This window comes from Pelobates fuscus, chromosome 3, assembly GCF_036172605.1.
Source record: "Pelobates fuscus isolate aPelFus1 chromosome 3, aPelFus1.pri, whole genome shotgun sequence".
Lineage (NCBI taxonomy): Eukaryota > Metazoa > Chordata > Amphibia > Anura > Pelobatidae > Pelobates > Pelobates fuscus.
The window spans coordinates 169,430,548-169,454,354 of record NC_086319.1 but is presented as its reverse complement, the minus strand read 5'-3'; the positions used below and the strand labels follow the sequence as shown (position 1 = coordinate 169,454,354).

At 40.8% G+C, this 23,807-nt stretch overlaps 2 protein-coding genes across 5 annotated transcripts in view; one reads left to right on the top strand and one right to left on the bottom strand.

Annotated features, from left to right (window-relative positions):
• CACNA2D4 (calcium voltage-gated channel auxiliary subunit alpha2delta 4) overlaps positions 1-23,807 on the bottom strand; it is a 325,067-nt gene that overhangs the window by 99,612 nt on the left and 201,648 nt on the right. The window lies entirely within an intron of this gene.
• LRTM2 (leucine rich repeats and transmembrane domains 2) overlaps positions 1-23,807 on the top strand; it is a 70,576-nt gene that overhangs the window by 40,526 nt on the left and 6,243 nt on the right. The window contains exon 2 of the mRNA XM_063447677.1: positions 2,039-2,183. Within this exon, the coding sequence (XP_063303747.1) occupies positions 2,135-2,183 (49 nt within the window). The 5' untranslated portion in view covers positions 2,039-2,134. The remainder of the gene's footprint in view (positions 1-2,038; positions 2,184-23,807) is intronic.

The window sequence follows — 23,807 nt, the reverse complement described above, 5'->3', positions numbered from 1 at the left end:
CACTGATTTACCCTATTGAACCGCACACCATGACATTGATATTTATTTGTAGTATATTTTAAAAGATTTTTTTTTAATTTTTTTATTTTTTATTCAGTAGATCGGCTCTATCATATGCCTGTACACAAAATGTCACTTCCTCGCTGTCTCTGCCTCATGTTATCCCAAAGAGAGAGAGATATAAAACATGCAACTGCATATATGAGAACCCAGTGGATTTTCTAGGTAATTCAGCACATAACCACAGTAACTGTATACCTAGATAGACAGATCTTGGTACCAACATCGACAAAACAGAGTTGGGAAAAAAAAGTCTGTCTCTAAAGCCTTGTATTTTGGCATGGTCAGGAGTAGATGCTATCTGCAACATGCCACTTTAAGTAGCTATTTAAACCAACTCTAAGGGCCTCTAACTCATCCTGGATTACATCCCTGAGCTAAATGGATACTCAAGTCCGGGAAACATTAAGCATATTTTATAAAGTGTGTTCCCTCAATGTGCAATGGAAAGATAGGTATAAATCTTATACGTTTTTAGCAGGCGCTGGTTACAGTATCTTCCCCACTCTGTGATACAAAATCAGCAGCAGTACCACTATTCTATGAAGCTATCATTTCATGTTTCACAGTGTATCGGATAACTATATAGTGGACAAAGCCATCATTTCCATTTTTCTTATCACACAGTCCCAGTAACAGAATATCATTAAAATTAAATTGGAATTTTTATCCACTGTTGACTTGGCTTTCAGAAGTACTGCTAATACTAATAAATAATACTGCTACAGGTGGTTTATATGGGTGCCAGGATTGAAGGATTGAAATTTACCAAAGTCTTTTGGATGCTTCAACTGTTATTGTCCTCTACCCAATACATCTTGAATGCCACAGGGTTGGCTGTGCTCACTTATTTCTCTGATGCCTTAAGGAATAGACTGTAATGACATCCGATCGTTCCTTTAGGCCTTAGACCAGCATATAATGTCTTTTTTTTTTTTAGGTCTGCCAGCTCTTCAAAGCTCAGATATCTCAAAATTCCATTTCAGAATAAGATCCTTAAAAAACAAGAATGGTACTTTTTACAGTGCCAAGCATTATAATTAGATATATAAACATGCTGGTATCAAATTCTAAATGACTTTATGACAAATATTATTACTAGTTCTACTGTAATGCCAGAATTGGACAAGTTTAGCATCCTTCCATCAAAACATGCCTACTGCAATTGTAAGCAGGACAATGATCAACCATTACCTAACCCTTGTTATCTTGAAAGAACCCCATTTATCTGTGAAATATGCCATTTATTCTCCTAAAATCACCCCAAGTTTGTGGACTAAATGTCATCTAGCCATTGGGAGAGATGGGCATTATCTATCTGGCCACTTGCATTCTGATACTATTTGGCAAAAATGACATATTTAGACAAGGTGATTTTTAGCAGCGTTTAAAAAATATTTTTATTTTATTTCCCAAAATATGTGATCATCATTACTATATAGCAGTTTTTATAAACGCCATGGTTGTTGATGTATTTTTATCTCTCTAATTTTGGATATGAAATCGGCAGGTTAATAAATCATGGTTTATGAGTGAGTGCTGTATACCTTTGGTTTGATATCAACAACTTTTTCCCATTACATTTCCAAGCATTATTGGATAGGTAGTTCCAAAACACACGCAATGCTAATCTTTGCCATCACAGATATAAATAATATATATTAGTGTTTGGAGACTTTTTATATAGCACCAACAAATTCTGCAGAACAATGTAATGTTACATAATATATTTAGAGAGGAAAGAGGTGCTGCACAGGCAGACAATTGGGACAGAGCAGGAAACAATAAGGTATCTAGAATACTTATTGAATTTCTTTCCATGTTTGCATTATTTCTAGAGAGCAGCTGTTTGGCAAGATGCCTGACTGTCTTGTAGAGGAGGTGGGATGGGCAACAAGTTGCAGGCAGGTGGATACACCCGAGTATCTCTTATTACAGGACCCTGCAGACTAACAGCCTTGTCTCTTTGCTCTCCCAGGGCTGGCTGCCTCCTGTGTTTCATCAGAGCTGTATCCCGCACAGAGTGACCCATGTAAAGTGATCCACTCCAGGGCACAGTGTGAGTGAGGGCAGGATGCGTGCGCTACGAAAACGTTTTCCCCACAGATGGGCACACGGAATGTGTAAGTAATTGCATTGCTCAGCCCTATGGGCTTCATGCGTAACACAGAATTGTCCAGGCACAGAAAATGTAAATGAGTAATTTAGGTAAAATAAACCGTTAATTAATGGAATTTAACTAGCAGATAGAATAAATAACATGGTAAATGTTTTCAGTTTATGAGTGCACTGGATTGTAAAAGCCTCTAGTACTAGAAAAATACAAACTGTATATATAGTTAAACTGTACATTAAGGGGTTTATCAACTAAAGTCATCGTTAAAGCCATACCTAGTAATTCTGCAGTGCTGTTCAAAGAGAACTTCCAAACAACTTGCAAAATGTAGGCCAAAATGACAAATTCTGATGTATTATTCACACGATGTATTAATAAAGTGTCAACAATTTCTAGGACTAACCATTAACCTTTTCATGGCAAATGATGTGATTGGGCTGTCATGAAATAACAGGGTTTCCCTAACTCCTTTACTTGAAGTAACACAGAAACCAACTGAAACCTGCTTTTGAAAGGTCACGCACAAACTAACAAAATGTGTGTGTGTGTGGGGGGGGGAGGGAGTGGGGGGATAAAATTAGTTATGCGTGGATAGAATTTAAAGGGACACTATAGTCACTAAACCAACTTTAGCTTAATGCAGCAGTTTTGGTGAATATATCATGTCCCTGCAGCCTCACTGCTCAATCCTCTGCCATTTAGTAGTTACATTTGTATACAGCCCTAGTCACACCTCCTCTAAAGAGACATCTAATGTTTAACTTCCTGAATACCACAGTCTGTTTAATTTAGAATTTTTTATCTACCGCACTGTTAATAGCTTGCTAGATCCTGAAGTAGCCTCTTGTGTGTGACTAAAATTCAATTTACAGAGCAGGAGATAAAAACTTATAAAACAAGTTAACATCTGATTGAAAACGAAACCATTTTCTTTCATGCAGGCTGTTTCAGTTACAGCTAGGGGGTCATGATCTGTACACCAAAACTAACTAGACTAACTCAAAATTAAGCTACAGTTGTTTTGGTGACTATAGTGTCCCTTTAGGTAACATGTATGGCAAGTGTCCAAATATTCAAAAAGTCAAGTCACGCTACTGTAGAAGTGAAAAAAGATTGCTAGGTGCATAAACCATATCTCTATACATTATTTCCATATAAATTACAGGGTCAGCCGATATCAACAGTGGACAGTAGCGAGAAAACGATTGTTGGGAATGATCAAATTAAGAGCCAATAGGGCAGCAAGGGCTGTATAGTGATACTTTATACTGCATTCCAGAAGTAGAGAAACAAAGTAGTAAGATTCAACTGTTTTTTTTCCTTTTTTTCAAAACACCCACAGCAACACAGCACAGCTATCACAATAATGATGTCATAAAAAATGCGGAAAGGTGACAACATTTGTCATGAAAGAACTCCTACTGTTGCTGGATATTACCATGGTTGTAAAGGGCCACAGCTATTTATTATGTCACGTACTTATATATAAAAAAAAAAAGATACCTTTTGTAAAAAATCTGAACTAGAGTTTCATCAAAATGCCTGCTTTAAAGCATTTTGTGCAGCAGATCTGGGTAATCAAACTGTCATTAAAGAATCCTTCCACTCTTTATTTTGTTTCTTCAATTAATATTATAGATATAGATGACTCAATTGGTTTTACACAAGTGAACAATTCTAACCAAAAAAAAAAGGCTTAGCTGGAAAAAGGTGTTAATTTGCTTTTGCAAACAGTATTAATAACATCTGGAATATGACACATCGAGAAGTCCATGAGATCTAACTAAAATAGTGAACTAGTATACCATTACTACTTTGAAAAGTGTAATTATTGCAATTGTTATTTTTATGTAAATACATGTTTTTCTTAAAGGGACACTATAGTCACCAGGACAACTACAGCTTATTGAATTTGTTCTGGTGAGTAGAAAATGCAGTGTTTACATTACAGCCTAGTGATAAGTTCACTGGTCACTCCTCAGATGGCTGTTAGAGATCCTTCCTGGGTCATGTGTGCCTGAAATGCATCCAAACATTCAGTGTCTCCTCCCTCTGTATGCAGACACTGAACTTTCCTCGTAGAGATTCATTGATTTAATTAATCTCTATGAGGAGATGCTGATTGGCCAGGGCTGTGTTTGAATCATGCTGGCTCTGCCCCTGATCTGCCTCTTTGTCAGTCTCAGCCAATCCTATAGGGAAGCACTGTGATTGGATCAGGCTACCACTTCTGCTGATGTCAGCAGGCAGTGGGCAGGTCTACAGGAAACAGGGACAAAGCATGCAACTCCAGACTTGAGGGGCTAGATGGTGGTTTTAACCCTATAGGGTCAGGAATACATATTTGTGTTCCTGACCAGGGCAGGCGCGTCCATAAGGCGGCACAGGCCGTCTTAGGGCGCACCGGCTCCGGGGGCGCAAGATTTCAGTGACCGGCAGGAGGGAAGCTCTCCCTCCTGCCAGGCCACCTTCTGGACCCACGGCGCGGCGTGCGGCAGTGGTGTGATCAGACGCAGCAAGGGAGCTCTAATCTCCCCGCTCTGCTCCCCCGCGCGCCATCTGCTGATGCCGAGGGAGCCGGAATATGACGTCATATTCCGGCTCCCGCGGCATCAGTAGACAGTCCGCGAGGGAGCAGAGCGGGGAGATTAGGGCTCCCTCGCTGCGTCTGATCACACCACTGCCGCACGCCGCCCAGCTGCTCCACTGGACCACAGGGAATGATCCATCATCCACACCAGCTCTCCAGGTAGGGAGGCTGGGTGGAAAATGTTTATTTATTAAAATAATTAGTGAGTGTATGTGATGTGTATGTGTGTCTGTGAGTGAGTGAGTGTCTGTGTGTGAGTGATTGTGAGTGAGTGTGTGTATGTGTGTGTGAGTGAGTGTATGTGTGTCTGTGAGTGACTGTGAGTGTGTGTGTGTGTCTGTGTGAGTGTCTGTGAGTGTGTGTATGTGTGTCTGTGAGTGTGTGTGTGAGTGTGTCTGTGAGTGTATGTGTGTATGTCTGTGTGTGAGTGCATGTGTGTCTGTGAGTGAGTGTCTGTGCGTCTGTGAGTGACTGTCTGTGAGTGTGGGTGTGAGTGAGTGTGTGTGTCTGTGAGTGATTGTATGAGTGTGTGTGTCTGTGAGTGATTGTATGAGTGTTGCATGTGAGTGTATCAGTGTATGTGTGTGTTTGTCAGTGTGTGTTGGTGAGTGTATGCCAAATCAGTGAGATTATCTTTGTCATTGAGTCTGTGTGTGACTATCAGTGTGTCTGTCAATGAGTGTCAATCAGGGTGTGTGTGTCAATGAATGAGTGTGTGTCAGATCAGTGAGTCTGTGTGTTTGTCATTGAGTGTGTGTGACTGTCAGTGTGTATACACCACTGAGTGTAGCGTGGCGGAGCGCAGTACAGGAGCTTCTTTTTTTCTGTAGCAGGCCAGACTGACCAGAGGTGCTCACTGAGAGAGCACTCCCTGTCAGTCCGGCCAGGTACAGAAAATTGAAGCTCCTGTAGGGGATATCCTCCGCTTGGCAACGCTGCAAGAGAGGTAGGAGGCACACCAGGAAGGGGAGTGCGACCACTAAGGGGGTGGGGGGTGCACCCAAGGACAGGGAGGGGAGAGAAACACCAAGGGACAGGGAAAAGAGGGGCGGAGGTTAGAAGAACACTAAGGGACAGGGAAGGGAGAGGACCACTAATGGACGGTGAGAGGGGCTGGTTAAGAGGCACATAGGTGAAGATGTTATTTTGGGGGGAGAGGAGGGGGGCGGAAAAATACATCTTCGCCTATGTACCCAAAAATCCTTGCACCGGCCCTGTTCCTGACCCTATAGTGCTCCTTTAACCCTACATTTAACTTCTCAGAACTTACACAAACCCTTTCCTTAGTTCCAAATGTAAGCATTCAAAGTACTGAAAAACCTCTTAAGCTACTAAAAAAAAAATTATTTTATAAAGGTAGAATCTTTATGAGATTCTCATATTGACTGTGTTGGTATTTCACTGAAATTTGAACCCAGTCAAGAGATATACTGAGACACTATGTCTGACACTTCTAGGTACTAGGTGCAGGTAGCGCCGTCTAGAAGTGTCAATCCAACCTAGCCCTCACCAGCGATGGCTGCAGGGAATTTACTTTATTTATGGAGGATTCTGCTGTCTTGGAGGATTCTCCATAGAACTCAATGCTGTACTCTCACGCATGCGAGAGTGTTCAGCAGTGATTTCAGCTCCTAGTGTGACTGAAGAGGACCCATAGGGAAAAGATGGTGGTGCCCACAAGAGACAGGTTCAGTTAAGTAGAACTCACCCTTGCCTGCCCCCCCTGGCCACTGAACCACCAGTGGCGATGTCACCATTGGGGGTCTTTTCAAATTCTGCAAAGTCCCCAGACGATGACAGTGCCTCTTTAAGAGGAGGTAAACCTAGGATTAAGGTAAACACCCCATGTGTTACACCCACTGTAACCCTAGACCCTATAATCCTAAACACCACTTCTGCCACAACTGAGACCCCTCTCAAGTGTTTAATCTTCATAACACCATATATAATTTAATTATGCAAGTAACCCCTCTCTAACCTTAAACCTCACTTTACCCTAACTACTTATAATATTATCATTTATTTACAGATTCAAACACAATACATGGCAAGCAGGAATATGCACATACATATATACATATGCACTTATCAAATATGAATATGTATATTGTTATTCTTTTCTTTGCCTCTAGGCACCTGATATGTAAATTCAGCCCTTTGACTCATCATCACACCACACAAATTCTACAATTAAATTGCTTAGCCCATTATTACCCGTAATGTGCATGCCACATCCATAGCCAGAGGATGTAGAAGTCTGCAATCTCTGTGTTAGACCTATAAAGTTTCCTGCTAAGAATGCTATTGTATTTGCCATTTTGTTGTGTGCAGCCCACTGAAGCAAGCCTCTTGCTCATCCCAAGCACATCCTTTAACAAAACAGAAAATCACTAAAGCACACAAATATGTGTATAAAACATGATAGAACATTTGTAGCTCTTGTGCATGAGTGAGTTCTTCCACGATGCACTTTCAGTTGACTTCCTGTCTTTCATACAACCTCCCTACCTCACATTTGGGGTAAGAAATGTTGGAAAGTATGCAAGAGAGTGCCTCTAAAGATCAGTCACACCTCAATATATCATTGTAAGGCCATGCCTAGCCTCTCCACCACTTTCCATGTTTCCTATTTTCTATTTGTAAGGACCCTCTGCTCCAAAATGAGAAGGCTCTCATTTGGCTGCCCCCTTCTGATGCCATTCAGTGTGCCTTTCTAACAAGTGCCTATAAAATCTTTTCACTGTTTTTAGGATAACGCTTTAAAAACAAACAAACAAACAATATATATATTATTATTTTCATATCTCCCCTCCCTTCTTACCTTTGCCTGAGAGGGAGGACAGTACAAGGCAATCCCTGGTGGTCCGGTGGGGAAGCCCTGGTCGTCCCAGTGGTGAGAGAGAACTTTAGCAGCCTCAGGAGCTGCTAGAGTTCACTCTTGCGAGATTCGGAGCGTTGCCATGGTAACGCTTCAAGCTTGCGAGAGGAGAACCCAATGGAGCTGCAGGTTAAAGCTCCCCTGAGATCTCCATCCCCTGCCGACTGCAGCATTACACTGCTAGCGGGCCGGAGAGGGAGATCTCTGATCTCCCCTCTGGTCCTGCAGATCTGGCAGGGGAGAGGGAGGCACGGTTCCCGGTGCTATCATCATAGCACCGGGAAAATATCTCTATTTTCTCGGCGCCCATGTGTGCCTGTCGCGGTGCCCCAGCACACAGTTTGGGAGCCGCTGGTGTACCACAATTGAATGCGAAAGGAAAACTGAGATCATCTTACGTGCAAATCTCAACTTAATTACAAATTAGAACAACACATGGCCTACGAAATGCTTGCCCCTCCTTTACATTGCATGGTTTGTGAAGACACAGGTTTGTGAAGACACTGCCTGTAAAACATTGAACCGTGTCCCTTCTGGCTGTTAGTTTTGTCCACCTATAACCTGTAGCTCTCAACCTAGAACAGCTCCAACCAATCATACAGCTGGCTAAGAGTACTATGAGCTGAGTCACAATGCAACAAAAGCCAGAGAGCTACAGTTTGCCCTCTTTAAAGAGCCATCTTTCCATTCTTTCATCCTCATCAACACCTTGCGATTGGGCTAAAAACACAAATGATGTGAGGGAATGAAATGTGTCACTTTCAGCTCTTGTCACATTTCTCCCTTTCTTTTTTTATCCATCTAATAATATTCATTAACTGTCTGGATACAACACATCATTCAGAAACATGCTGTGTCCTGCTGTAATGTAATCGTCCAGCTTTTCTTTTCCCATATGAAAATGTTACCGTAGGCTGTACAAGCGAAATACATTTTGAGCAAAGTTCTAAGCCCAAGCAAAGGCTGCAATGATCATACAAGTATTTTTAACAGTAACTAATTTCCTCCAGAATTGCTCCATTTTGCTTTAATAAAAGACATTGTGTATTTCAGAAATGATACCTTGAGATGTGCCTTCTTTTCAAGTATGATTTTTTTTAAATTTTATTATTCATTTCAACTATTCTAATGCATTTCTATGCATTGCAATAGTTGAAATGAATTATCAGACATGCAAACTCCAACACGTTATTATTATAAATGGATTAACTAGCTATGTGCCAGACCAAGAGCTACACAATCAAAGTTATTGATTTTCGATAAACTGGGAATTCACCAGGAAATTATAACAGTGGTTTCAGTATTTATTTAAAACATAACAAAATAAACATTGCAAAGTATAGGCAGTTTTTAAACGCCTATTATTATTCTACTTTATTTACGAAGCACTTACACATTTCTCTGCGCTATACATGGGTACAATCGGTACAAGTAAAAAGACAAAGGTACAAACACTAGAAGAGCTGAAACCCTTATTTTCTTGTAAATTACAATCTAGTTGGATGGGAGGGGTGAGAAATAGTAGGTGGGGACCTACAAGGTGAGAATGATGTTAATACAGAGTGAGTTGAGGGCATTTATTGGTTCAGTGTAAAGTGCAAATTAAAGAGTTGAGTTAAAAGGCTTCCCTAAACATGAATGTCTTTAAAGTGTGCTTAAATGAAAGCAAACTAGGGAATATTCTGCCAGCATAGGTAAGTGTGTTCCAAAGGGTTGGTGTGCATGAGAGAAGCCCTGCAGCCTACCATGGTGATAATAGAAAATGCAGGGAGCTGGTCGTTGTTGCATCTTAGGGGCGTGCTGGAGTATATTTGTTGATTAGTGGGGAGTGGATTTGGTAAACATGTCAGAGTGAGAATTTTGAATTTAATTCTGCTGTGAATGGGAAGCTGGTGAATGGACTTGCATAGAGGTGCAGCAGATGCTGAATGATGGGGGAGAGACGGGAGAGAGAGAAGGCAAGTTAATATGTTATTGCAGTAGTCAAGACAAGAAATAACAAGTGTCAGTGCTCAGAAACGGATTAATTTTGGAACTATTGTGCAGGTGGTTGTGGCAGAATGAAGAAAGCGATTGGACGTGGAGGAAGAAGGATAGATTGGAGTCAAGTGTAACTCCAAAGCAGCGGATTTGGGGTGATAATGATGCCATCAACAGTGATAGAGAAGGTCAGAAATTGGAGTTGAGCTAGAGGGAGAGGATAAGAAGGGGCTTAGTCTTGGACAGATTGATCTTCAGATTGTGAAAGGCCATCAAGAAATGCCAGATAAGCATGATAATGGAAAGAGGGAGAAAGATCAGAGGTGGAGAGGTAGATTTAATTGTCAGCAGCATAACAATTATATTTGAAGATGCAAAGTATGAATGGAGAACAGTAGACAAACCAAGACAGAACCTTGAGGTACTCCAACTGACATTGAAGAGGAGACACCGCCAGCAAATGACACAGATAAGGACCTTTTAAAGAGATACATGTGGATCCAAGAGATATGAGAGACTGTAAAAGGAAGTGGTGGTCAACTTTGTCGAAGGCAGCTACGAGGTCAAATAAGATAGAGTAATGGTTTGTGCTATTAGCAGAAAGAAAGTTGTTGGTAACTTTGGTGAGGGCAGTTTCCATTGAAATGGGATGGAAGCCAAATTGCAGGGTTTAAGCAGGGCATTGAAGGACAGGAAATGGATTAAGAGGTTGCAAACTAGTTTTTCCAGGACTTTAGAGGTTAGTGGAAGCAGTGATATGGGGCAGTAGTTTGTAGGGAATTTAGGGTCAAGCAGGGTTTCTTGAATATGGGAGTGACCTTTCCATGTTTGAAAGAGGATGAGATTAAACCAATATAATGGGATAGTTAGAAGATGTGGGTAGGAGTGAGGGTGAAACACAGAGAAGGTATTAGATTTAAAGGGATAGGGTGAAGCGTGCAGGTAATGAAGAAGATAGTTGTAACAAAGTTCCCTGTACCAATGGCTGGGTACCTCCGCTAAGGGCCGATTCTTAGCTGGAACAGAGTACAAACCGCAGCACTTCTGCCACGGTCGCCGTGGCTTGACTGGGGTTCTGGAGCTGAATGGAGAACTCGCTCTATCCACCCCCAGGCACTGGACAACACTCAGTCCTGGGAGCTCTAGTCCTTACAAGGACTTTCCTCGTTGAATCCTCCATACTGGAACAGTGATTAGTGATTAGCCCTTTCCCCACCCAGTAACCAGACGACACATAGTTCTGGGAGTACAAGCTGGAATGTTTTAATCTGGCCAGATGGTCTGCTTTTATACAATTTCAGACACAGTTAAGCATGCCCCTGACATTCCCACATAAACAGGATAATCCCTCTCCTGGACCTGAGAGGGGACTAGTTACAAGTTACAAACTCCTCCTCTGTGTCTGAGAGGAACTGAACTAACTCAATTATCTCCAGGCACAAAAAAAAGATACAATATTACAAAAACCCCAAAATACCTTTAAAACACGTAAAAACCCCACAAAAGTTACATCCCCTTATATTCCCGATCTGGGTGTCCAACATATCAAAAAAACACCCAGATCGGTTCAGGGGTTGGAATTTTCATGGAAGTCATAATTTTGACAGACTGTGCACATGGTCCTATGCCCAAAACAGTTCCATGAAATCAATGCTAACGGTCGGTCAAGTTCGGTAGTCTTTTACAGGTTTCCCTGCAGGGCCCCTTGTCTTTGGGCAGGAGGCTGGCAAGCAGGCTCCTCCAGGAGCTCGTGGCAAACTCACGTGGGAAGGGGAGTTTGTTAGAACAGTAAAGAACATACTTAATCCTCGGTGACTAAGGGGAAGCAGAGTCATAGTGCGGGTGACCACAGGTGGAGGCAGAACTCTGCAAGCTTGTCTCGCGATGTTGCTTCACATAGTATGTTTTATTTTTATTTTTAAAGAAGTAGTCAGCAAGATCATGAGCACTAAAATGTAAGTCAGAAGTTGTTGGGGAGTTGCAGGGGGGTAGAGGAGAGTGTTGAAAGTAGAGAAAAGTAATTCAGGGTTTGGGAAAAGAAAATTCGACATGATGATCCCAAATATATTTCTCTACAAAAGCACTTAAAAAAATATTACATTTTTATTTAAGTACTCTGAGCATTAGAAAGAAATATGAAGAAAATATTAGACCAGAGGCTACTGAAAACGCTTTATGCATGCATAGACAAATTAGATAATGTACCGGTATAATGTACCGGTATAAGCAAAAACATACTAGATCAGTGGTTAAGGAATAAGTTTACTTAAACTTAAAACATTATTTTACACAAACTATTTGTAGATAAACTCTGCACTGATGTGCAAAACATATTAAAATATGTATATGGTTATTTACTAAAAAGTGAATATTTGGGAATGTAAAGTGAAATCAAACCTGAATTTCTAATTTTAGACCACAATATCTGACCTGGGAATTTTTTCCAATTCAGCTATTATGGCCTTCAATTTGAGATTCACTTTCCTGACAATTCTCACTTAAAAAAAAAAAATTCTGATGGGAAGTGTAATATAGGAATGAGGGGGAAAAGAAGCCGTGCAGGACTCCACATAACAACCAGAAGGAAAATACAGTAATGGGTGAAACCAGACGCAGGACCATAGATGTGAAGTACAGGGTAGGGAGCTCAATGAAGCAAGATTGATTGATCATCCATTCCAGGGCTTCCCCATACAGAAGCAATGGAAGGCTAGAGCGCATGTGTGACAAAACACTATGCTGCATCAATCAAATGCTTTATTACTGCTAAACGATTAGCATTTGTTCTATAACGGAGTTTGATTCACTTATAGCAAAAGAAGAGTCTCTAGATTCTTTCTGACAGCCATTAGAGGCATGTTTCCCTAGCCATTTCTACATAACAGCACTGTTTTATATCCCAAGCTTGAAAAGAGAGGGTCACTGCACCCAGATTACTTCATTCAGATGTAGTGGTCTAAGTTGCCTTTAGTACCCCCATTAAACAAACTGACAGCCACATTAAGATTGGTAATTATTTTATCAGATTATTATTGTTTATCAGACATTTTTAAATAATGATATGAAGATAACTGGACAAGTATTAATATTATAATAACTACTTTTAAAGTATTAGATAAAAAAAAAGATTAATTAAATGTGTAACCAAAACAAATAAAGATCAAAATGTAATGGTTTGATAAAAGTAACATAATTAAATAATCTGCTGCCAAAGGTAATACTTCAGTTGCAGATTCACTGTATTCCCAACATAAAGAAAAGTAGATGATGGATGGTTTTCAAGCTACTTTGTTTCATGCAGTTGTCAGACATATTGCCTCGTTTCCACTGAGCGGATCGGTTCAGTACGGTTCGCTATTTTGGGTGTTTCCTTATGAAAGTGGTCCATATAAGCGAACCGTATCAATCCATTCAGGGTTCTGCTTCAGATGTAGGGCCATAGGAAATGGAACGGTTCGGTTAGGGCGGAGCTACTATACAATCCATTGATTGGTGAACAGGAAGAGCATTTTTTATAAACCCTGCATGGCCCTTGAAGGTCTGGCTTGCAGTGGAAACGCTCACCAGAATGGGCTGGACCATTCTAAACCTCCAAACTGTACCGACCCGAACCTATCCGCTCAGTGGAAACGAGGCATTAGTGTACTTTTATATACATTCGTATTTTAATATCCACAGTAAGCTAAATCAATGTCAGGCAAATGGACATTATATTATATTACATAGACAGACCAGTGCATAGTTCCTACTTGTTATACTTTAAGTTGGTCAGTACCAAGGTTGTATCTGGTTTCTAAAGTCTTCAGTTCCAACTTGTCTTACTGCTGATCTCTCTGCTTAGTACATTGGCGAGAAATAAGTCAATACAAAAGATGTCTCAAAGAAATTTGTTGCCTTGCACAATAGGTTAAATAGTGGACTAGACTCTCCATGTTGACATTACTGCTATTTGGCTAAAACCGAACTGTACCCAAACACTCCTTGGTGGGTATCTATCTGTAATCAACTCGGGAGACTGGAATAGGTTTAATAATAATTTTGGGTTCATACATTCCCATCCTGTGCCATGAAGCATGGTACATACTCACATAAGCCCAACAATTATTTAAATAAGATGTCTGTGATTCTTTGGTCTTCTTAAATTTCCTTTTTACCTTTCAGCATCAGTAGCATCTGTGCAGAGTAGCTTATTCAAAATCAGTAAAAAATATGCTAAAGACTTTTTAACACGGAAAGAATCCTTTCACAAAGGGAAAATAATGAGTCTATTCACAAGTCTTCTTTAAAACGTACCGTATATTTTCTCACAAAATCCCAAACCTGAGCTAAAAACAACTAAAAGCAGGAATTACCAGCACAATGACACTAAAAACTAGCTATTAATTGTTTTATTTTTTTGTAATTTAAAGTTTTTATGTGAAGAATCAAATGCAATGAAGTTTAGGCACAGGCTGGCTTTAGATGTGGTGACCACTGATGACTCCATGCCTTTAACATTATTGAGAACACGTTGATAGATCTTTCTCATTGTCTTCTGCAGTAACTGAAATCCCACTTGACTCTGCGGAAAAATCTAATGAAGGCGTTTTATTATTAATTCTTTATTTTTGTTGTGCAGGTTGTTACATTGCAATATCAGACGCCACAACAGCGTTCACGTTATAATATACATTTTAGACAGTCTGCACATTATTTTATGGTACATGAACTTCAACATACAGAGGTGTAGTGTAGCTTGGAAGTGTTCATAGTAAAATGTGGTGTTTCTCTAAAGTGAGGTGTGACTTGCGAGGAGTTTAACCCCTTAAGGACACATGACATGTGTGACATGTCATGATTCCCTTTTATTCCAGAAGTTTGGTCCTTAAGGGGTTAAGAGGGTCGTGCGAGTCTAGTTGAGCACTAAATAATAGTGATTTTGTTTGTAAGCTAGGTGTATATCCTGCGCTGTAGTTGCTTGTGGTGTAATTTGGGATGCGTGTGGTCTCTTAGTGGGTCTGGGGAGGCACACTTGGAAACTGTATAACAGAGTGTATGTTACTTGCGTCTGTATGCTCTGTGAGCAAATCCCCTGTGTGGGTGCTGTTGTGCTGGGTGCTGTTCTGGAGAGTGGTTGCTGGTAGTACTTGCTTTGGGGTCTTTGTGTATTCGGGTAGTGTGCCGTTTATAAATTGCAGTTGTATCAGGCTGCTGGGTGAGTAGGCGTGTCAATGCAAGGTTCCTCTCGTGTGGGGACCCCTGTTTGCTCCAGTGGGGTGTAGTGTGTGGAAGCAATGTTGTATACTACGGAGAAAACAATATATACAGTGTAAACAAAGCAAAAAAAAAAAAAGACCCATTTTGGTATAGGTCAGGTGTCCTCTTTGACTTGGTCGTATTGCGGCATTTAGTGTCTCTATTAAGAGGAATAGGGACAGCAGGTGTTGGTGTACCCCAGACTGGCAAACTCAGGTGGGAGGTATGCTCTTTTCTAGCCCATTTAACCCCTGGGCCAGAGAAAAAGGCGGGGGGGGGGGGAGGGGGGAGAACAGTGGCGAATAAAGTGACTAAAATGAAGGGCGCCATCTGTAGCTGAGGTTATGCTTTTGTAGGAGAATGGTAAGCAGCCGCATCTCCCGACGCCATGCCAAGGTACTACTACTCAGATCTGCATAAAAAGTCAGGGACATGCATTCAAAGGAGTAAGGTGAGTTGCCGCGCAGTGCATTTAGGAGGGCTGCTTTGTCTCTTCCTCTAACAAATTGTATGATCAAGTCCCTCGTGGCCCAGGTTGGTGCATGGGCAGGTTTGGGCACTCTGAATATGCCCTCCATCTCTAGCGTTTTGGATATTCTGGGCATGAGCAGGGCCGATAGTAGTCTCCTCACCACATACGGGAGCTCCGCGTCGGGTACGTTGTCAGGGACCCCCCTGAACTTTATGTTGTTCCGACGGCGGGAGTCTTCAATGGCAGCAAAACGGCCTTCATAGGAGCCGTTTAGTTTTCGCAGGTCTTGGACCTCTTGCTGGAGGGTGGTGATCTGCTTTTTGGATGAGAGTGAGGTGGTTTCCAGGGCTCCTATCCTGCCTGTCAGGCCTTTCAAGTCCTGGCGGATCGTGGCCATGTCTGCCTGGAGGTTCTTTTGTAAATCCGCCAGTAGCTCTTTCAGGAGTGCGGCCGTCACCGGAGCAGAGTCTGGCTTTGTTGTCGGGATCAGCGGCGGGGGAAGCGCCAGAGTTGGTGTATATCCCTCATCGGTTCCACAGGAAAAGTCGTCCGAGAGGTCCGAGCAATCCCCAGTAATGGCCGCCATCTCAGGCCCCTGAGCGCCACAAGCCTGCCGCCACATCTCTCCTATGTTCATGCCCATTCGGGGCGCTTCTTGCCTCACTTTTTTCGTTTTTTTTCCCCATCTGGGTTTAGGGCTCCAGGGAGAGCTGTCGGGACCTGTTGGTCCGGTCTGGGTATCGGAAAATAGTGTATTTATCAGCCTTGCAGTCCGGAGCTCCAGACACATGCGACCGTTCGCTTTGGCAGTCAGTCTCCGCCCCCTAATGAAGGAGTTTTGCAGAAGTTATTTTAATACACACGAAAAGCCAATTGAGACAATAATGAGAATTGTTTAGTTGCACAATCGATCTTGGGAACTGTAGATCAATTTTGGAGAGACACTTGCGCCACTGACTTAATATAGGACTATCAGTGCCATGTGAGTTGTTTGTTTTTTTTAAAACATTTTTTACAACCTGAAGTTTCACAACTAGAAGTCAGCTATGTGTATATTTCGCAATGTAAATAGTTTTAGTTTAAATTGATTTGACCCTCACATTACCATGCAACATGCAAGAATGCCCATGCCATCCATGCATTTTCAGACAAAATTTCTCTACAGATGCCCAAGCATGCTTGGAGCATCATTGGGCAATGAAGTAAGTGTTCCTGACTACCTGTGATTTCCTATATACTTACAGTATATACAGTAAATGATTCAATTGTTTTTATTATGGTGAGGGAGTAAATAACAGCTTTGTTCTAACTAATCAGGGAGGTATTATGTCAAAAACATGAACTTACTGGCATGGCTGTGACTTTGTGGCATTCCACTGGTTAACAAAACAAGCATTCCTTCGAGAAATATTTGTATTCCCAGTGGCATTACCAGGGGCACAAGGTGGGTGCCCACTGGTTTGGCCCTATGTAGGACCATCATTCCATCAGCATTGTTCATTAAACACCGAAATAGCTCAATAGCAATATTTTGGCTAAAATAGCCATACTATATGAGAAGAATTGGAAAATTTCCCAGGACAGCAATTTGTGCCATTTTGCCATTCAGATTTAATTCAGTAAAATTCACAGTTTAGTGACTGATCCTGTCTGACATGGTTTGATAATCTGTAACCAGAATGTCATGGATTGGGAGTGAGAAATAAGCATTAAATTGCCAGTCGGAGATGGAGTTTACACTTTGCTCATCTTTTATTGGTTGCCCAGTGTTCTAATACGGAACTATTTAGATTATAATTGCCTCCAGACAAGGCACCAGTGCTCCAACACAAAAATGAAAAGGTAATCTAATTACAGTTTAGGTATTGTTACAGTTGGATAGTTACAGAAAAGTGCACCATTCTGTCAGATCTCACATATGACTTTTTCTGTGCTGTATGAAAAATCTAAATGAGAAAATTGTGTCCCCTTTGTATAAAGGTCTATTACACAGCTTCACACAGACCATACAGGAACACATAAAAATAAGATAAAATTATTTTGATTTACAACCCAGCTGGAGCAATTATATATATACAACCCCAAGCTTTTCAATTTTTTCCTTTATAGATATGATTTCTATATTCCAGGATCACACTCCTTAATGTATTACAAGTTTATACGCCCAGCAAATTATGTATTATATTATCCTAACAATCTGTCCATGGAGCAAAACTGAAATTAAAGGGACACGATACTCACCAAAAGAACTTTAGCTTAATGAAGCAGTTTTTGTGTCTAGATCATGCCTCTGAAGTTTCACTGCTCAATTCTCTGCCATGTAGGAGTTAAATCACTTTTGTTACTGCAGCCCTAGCTATACTTCCCCTGACTGTGATTGACACAGCCTGCATGAAAACAAAATGGTTCCATTTTTCAATCAGATGTAATTTACTCTGTAAATTGAACTTTAATCACACACAGGAGACTCCTGGAGGATCTAGCAAGCTATGAACAGACCAGGAGATATACAAGTATAAATTAAATAGAATGTACAATAAAGGAAGTTTAAACATTAGTTGACTCTTTACAGGAAGTGTTTAGGCAAGCTGTGTAAGTTACATGTAGGGAGGTGTGCCTAGTGCTGTATAAACAAAGTGATTTAACTTTTAAATGGTAGAGAATTGAGCAGAGACTGCTGGGGCATGATCTATACACCAAAACTGCTTTATTAAGCTAAAATTGTTTTGGTGACTATAGAGTCCCTTTAATATTATTTTGGTTTGAATTGATCATCTTGGGTCATAAACAAGAGACATTAAAAGTGTTGAAAAGGGAAACTGAAATGACAAAAAAGTTTATTTATTAAATAGTGATCTGCAATTAAATAATGTTAATTGATGGTAGATTTGCAAAATCTGTCAGAATAGCCGATTTTGAATACTTTTTGGTGAAGATTGCTTTGCAGGTGTCACATTGCCAAAACGTTTTCAAAAAAATATATAAAAAATTTGAACTTTTTGATATGTGATGGGAATGAATGCTTCTTTTAAAAGATAACGGCTACATATATATATTTTTAACATTAACGTAAAAGAAACAATATGATAAAAAAATTAAAGTTTTAATCCTGTGTTTTGACCCATTAACTGTCGGAGATGGGCACTGCTCAACTGAAATAAATACACAAAGCAACATGTGCTCTTCATTTTTGTGCCATTATAATTGTCTTTATGTGCCTGTCAAACTAGTTTGCCCTTCAGTTTGCTCACTGATCCATTTACTTTCTTAAATCTAGATCAGTAGAAAGGGAGAGGTGGGGTCTAACTCCCTCGGAGTGGGTGGTAGCAGCGCCAGAGATGATCCCTCCTGTTTCAGCTCCAGTTATTGCAGTGTGAATTATTTAAAAAGAAGGCATAGGGGATTGGGTGCCGTTCTCATTTCATATGCACAGATCAGCTTTCAGCTGCCTACCAGGGCTGAAATTATAAACGTCTGACTCCCACTGAACTGTCACTGGCGTCTCCCTATCTCAATCATGCCATCTGCTGCCAGACACCCTGCATTCCTCTGCAGATAATGAAGGAAATCGTCTCAATGCCCAAAGAGGGCAGTTGCTCTTGGCACAGCTTACCCTTATTATTCTGCCATACATTATCACTAATTGTGCCCTCTCTGCAGAAGCTTCATCACACAAGGAGACAGATAATAAAAGACTATTAATGCAGCTGCGTAACTGATTGCTACAGTCCGTGTTTGCACAACTAGTATTTGAATTACATTCAACTATTGCTTCAACTCACCCACAACAAATACTGCCCAAATGTAGTGAAAATCAAGGTGTAGGGGTTAATCCTGAAAATTTCATGCAGCTTTATAATGTACTGATACCCATTACATAATTAGAACATTTTTAGAGCAAGCCAAGACCAACACTTACACAGGTTAATTTTTAAACACCTTCCCAACATTTTAAACGCACAATACTTTTGGGTTTATTCACTAAACACCAAATTGTAGTGAAGTTCAACAGGGTTATTTACTAAAGTGTGAATTGCCAGGAATTGTGTGTGTTTGTGTCAAGGTGTGTCTGTGCGTGTGTCTGTGTCATGGTGTGTGTGTCTGTCTGTCATGGTGTGTGTGTCCATCATGGCGTGTGTCTGTCATGGTATATGTGTGTGTCATGAGGGAGTGTGTGTGTGTGTGTTTGTCATGGTATGTGTGTGTCTTGTCTGTCATGGTGTATGTGTGTCTGTGTGTGTTTAAAAATAGTGTTGTTACTCACTTTTTTTTCCCCACGCTGTGCTGGTCTCCCCTCGACTGGCCCTGCCTCTATGGCTGAGATCATCAAGCTTGATGATTTCAGCCAATCCAATGCTCTGCCATAGAATTGGCTGCAAAAGGCTACACCAATCAGCATCACCTCAGATGCATTGAATCAATGTATCTTTATGGGGAACATTCAGCACCTCCAGAGCATGGAGGCCCTGAATGTAGGGGCTGCACACTGTGCAGCACTGACACAGGAAGCATCTCTAGTGACTGTCTGAGTGACTGTCACTAGAGGTGTCACTAGGAAGCAATTTCTCTGAAAAGTCAGTGTTTACATTGAAAAGCCTGCAGGGACAGGCTATAGACACCAGAACCACTACATTAAGCTGTGTGTGTGTACCTGCTAGTGAGTGAGCTTGCTTGCATGTGTGTGTGTGTGTGTGTGTCTGCTAGTGAGTGAGCTTGTGTTTTTATGCCAATGAGCTTATGTATATCAGTCTATGATGTATATCGGTGAGATTGTCTGTGTCTGCATGTGAGTATGCTTACTGTATAATTAAACGTTTTACTCTGAAAGGACCAATATTTTATATTAGGAAAATCAATATATGATTGATATATATATATATATATATATATATTACTCAATCATCTGGGGTGGCAACACATAGCCGTACGTATCACATGTGACAATATATGGCGCAGTAACTTATGGGGCTGGCATAGATTTTTTTTTTTTTTAGATTTTTCCAGTGCTGCTTTGTATCCCCAGTCCGGCCCTGCCAACAACTTGGACTTATATCAATAACCCAGACAGCTATAGTCACAGCTTGGCTATTTTGCTTGAATTCTAAAAAGAAAATTCCAGGTCACTACAAATTGATTTTTAATCAATAAACCCATTTTGAGTTTTATTGATATGTAGCAGGAGGAAACACTTCAACAACTACACACCAAATGGGGTTCATATCTATTTTCTGGTTTGCGGGTATTTGTTCAGCCATAAAACAATTGGATTACTAAACTGAGTATGTAGAGAATTGACAAGTTAGTTGCAAATTGTGGGTCATAATAGCCAAATTTGGAGAAATTTCCTGTTCCAATTGCTTCCCATTTAGTTAATAATGGAGTTATTCTATGTTAACGCCTAGAAAAAACTTAATTGTATAGAAATAGAGAGACAGATGAATTTGGTTTTCATATATAATTGCATTTGACTATATTATTCCCCCACACTGGGCTTATGCGTTAGAGGCACGATCACTCTCTAATATAATATTCAGGTTTTATCCTTGAACATTTAGATACGTTTCTCTCTTCCATAACTATTTCATTATTAATCAGCCTACTGTGTGAGCAGGTTAAAAGAACACAAATCACTCTGTATATTTAATGCTCCAAGTTAAGTCTGATAAATACAAACCAATCAGGTTAATTGTATGTTTATAAACAGTACATGTATAGGTTAAATAGAACGGAGCGCGTTAGAACACATAGCAAAGAATACGAGGACTTGTGCATGCCAGATGTCTCTAAACCATAGCCATAAACAGTGTCACTTGAGTTCAGAGATGATCCCAGCTGCAATAAAAAGATTTTGGAAGCACAAACACCTGCTCTGTCAGGTACACTCAGTGTCAGGGATGTGGTCAATTAGAGCGTCTATAATAAACACTGCATAAGTCAGTTGTTTTCAAAGACTGGGTCATTACAATATTTGTCATCTTACTGCATCCCCATTGATTGGAACAGGCACTGCCTTCCTCAATGCAATGTAGACCATTCTGACACCGAGACAAGTCTAATCAACGTCTTTAACAGAATTTATTTCAGTACATATTACATTAAAATTAAGAATGGGCCACACAGATAATTTTACAAATACAAATGTGTCGCCAGGCTGATGCTTTGTACATCATTTGGGTCTCTGTTAAAATAGCTTACGAACCACTGACTATATATATATATATATACAAAACCACTGACATATATTGTCTTTGACAATGAAGCAAATTAGGAAACCCACCCAAAAATATACGATAAAAAAATAAATAAAAATTGAATATAGTGTTTACTGACTTTGTGGCCAACCTTTACAAGCAGCAACCAGAAACAATGAATTTCTTTAACAGGTATGTCAATGAATGGACGATTGCTGTTAAAGGATTAATATTTTGCGTGTATATTACTGACTTCAGTGTATGTTTCCCAGGAAAGGAGTTCACATAGAAATGAATATGTATGTTCTGAAGATATATTAATTCTAATGTAATTAGAACGGGGACAGAGTTTTAACAAGCACATTTGTTCTCAATCACCCTCTATTGATTGTGGTCCTTGGGGTTCCACATCTCATCTAGCACCGGACAAAATGTTTTGTGGGCTCCATTTTATAATTTACACTAGATTTTTATGTTAGACTTAGTTACTTTATGTATTGACAATAACAAAGGCAAAATAAGGTGTATGTGTATAGAAATGATTTAAAAGGTACAGCAATGTTTTACATTGTCCAAAAATAAAAAGGCACAGCATCTATGTACCAAAAGCACTTTGGTGCTTAGAATGCCCCTTTAAATAATGAAACAGTGCTTGTTACCAGTTAGTTTCATTACACAAGTTAAATGATTGAATGTGCCGATTTTCCTTGCTGATTCATTCTAAACTATACAGTATTCAGTGTGTTGATCCCTCAAGGTTTATACGTTTGCAGACTGTCTATACATACAACTCCACCAACCATGCTATCAGCGCTCTCTGAAAACCAGACTCAGGCAAACAAACTTCAAGGGCATTGTTTAAGTAATAGCCTTAACTGAACCACATCTAGGGTAGGTTGAGCTCCGTTAAAGCTGCGCCCAAGGCTGTTATATGTCTGGAGGTAACACTGACTGTCAGATGAGAACAGGTAGCTAAATATGCCTTTTTTCATCATTTGACTATTATTAAATATTTGTGATATATATATATATATATATATATATATATATATATATATATATACACATACACACACTGCTCAACAAATCCCAGGTCGCAAATTTTGTCCTGGTGCCTGGGATTTAACAGCCCATTAAGCGGAGTAGGCTGCTGAGGATGAAACCTGGCAGCCTGGTATGGGAGCATGAAGGCGGCCAGGGAGCTGTTATCTTTCTACTCTTCTTGCTCTGCCTCTCGCGCCCTCCAGTGATGCCGGGATATGAAGTAACTCCGGCCCTGGCATCACTAAACAGCACCCTAGGGATCAGAGTAAGAAGCGCTTCCCCCATGGAAAGAATCCACTCCAACTATCCCAGGTAAGGAGGCTGGGTGGACTTAAATAGAAATAAAAATTATTAATAGTTTGTGAGTGTGTGAGAAAATGTATGTGTCTGTCAGTCGATGGGTGTGTGTCTGTCAGCCGATGAGTGTGAGTCTGTCAGTATGCGTGTTTCTGTCAGTTAGTGAGTGAGTGTGTCCTCACCTTTTTTTCCCACGCCGTGCCGATCTCACCGTGTCTGGCCCTGCCTCCATGACTGAGATAATCAATCTTGATGATCTCAGACAATACAATGTTTTCCCACACACTGCACACTATGTCTGTCTGAGTGACTGTCACAAGAGGTGTTACTAGTCAGTAATGTAAACACTGTCTTTTCTCTGATGTTTTCTCTGGAATTCCCAGTTCCTGGGACCAACTTCCTACCAGCATCCATTACAGTCTCAGAAAGTGTTTAAAGGGACACTCCAGGCACCCAGACCACTTCTGCCCATTGGAGTGCCAACTCCCACTACTCCTAACCCTGCAAGTGTAATTATTGCAGTTTTTTATAAACTGCAATAATTACCTTGCAGGGTTAACTCCACCTCTAGTGGCTGTCTACTAGACAGCCACTAGAGGTCACTTCCTCCTTCATAGCACAGGAAACCTGTGCTGGAGCGTCGCTGGACGTACTCACGCTGTGTGAGGACCTCCAGCATCGCTCATTTCCCCATAGGAAAGCATTGAAAGCATTAGGTCTCCTCGGCCGGTGGGCGGGATCAGTCTCGCCCAACGGCCGACGCAATGAAGAGGAGGAGCTTTAGCGGAGGAGGAGACAGCGAAGAGGGACATTGCCGCTGCCTTAGGTAAGTGACTGAAGGGGTTTTCACCCCTTCAGTAACCGGGGATTGGGGGGTGGGAGGGAGAGGGACCCTCCAGTGCCAGGAAAACTGATATTTTTCCTGGCACTGGAGATTCCCTTTA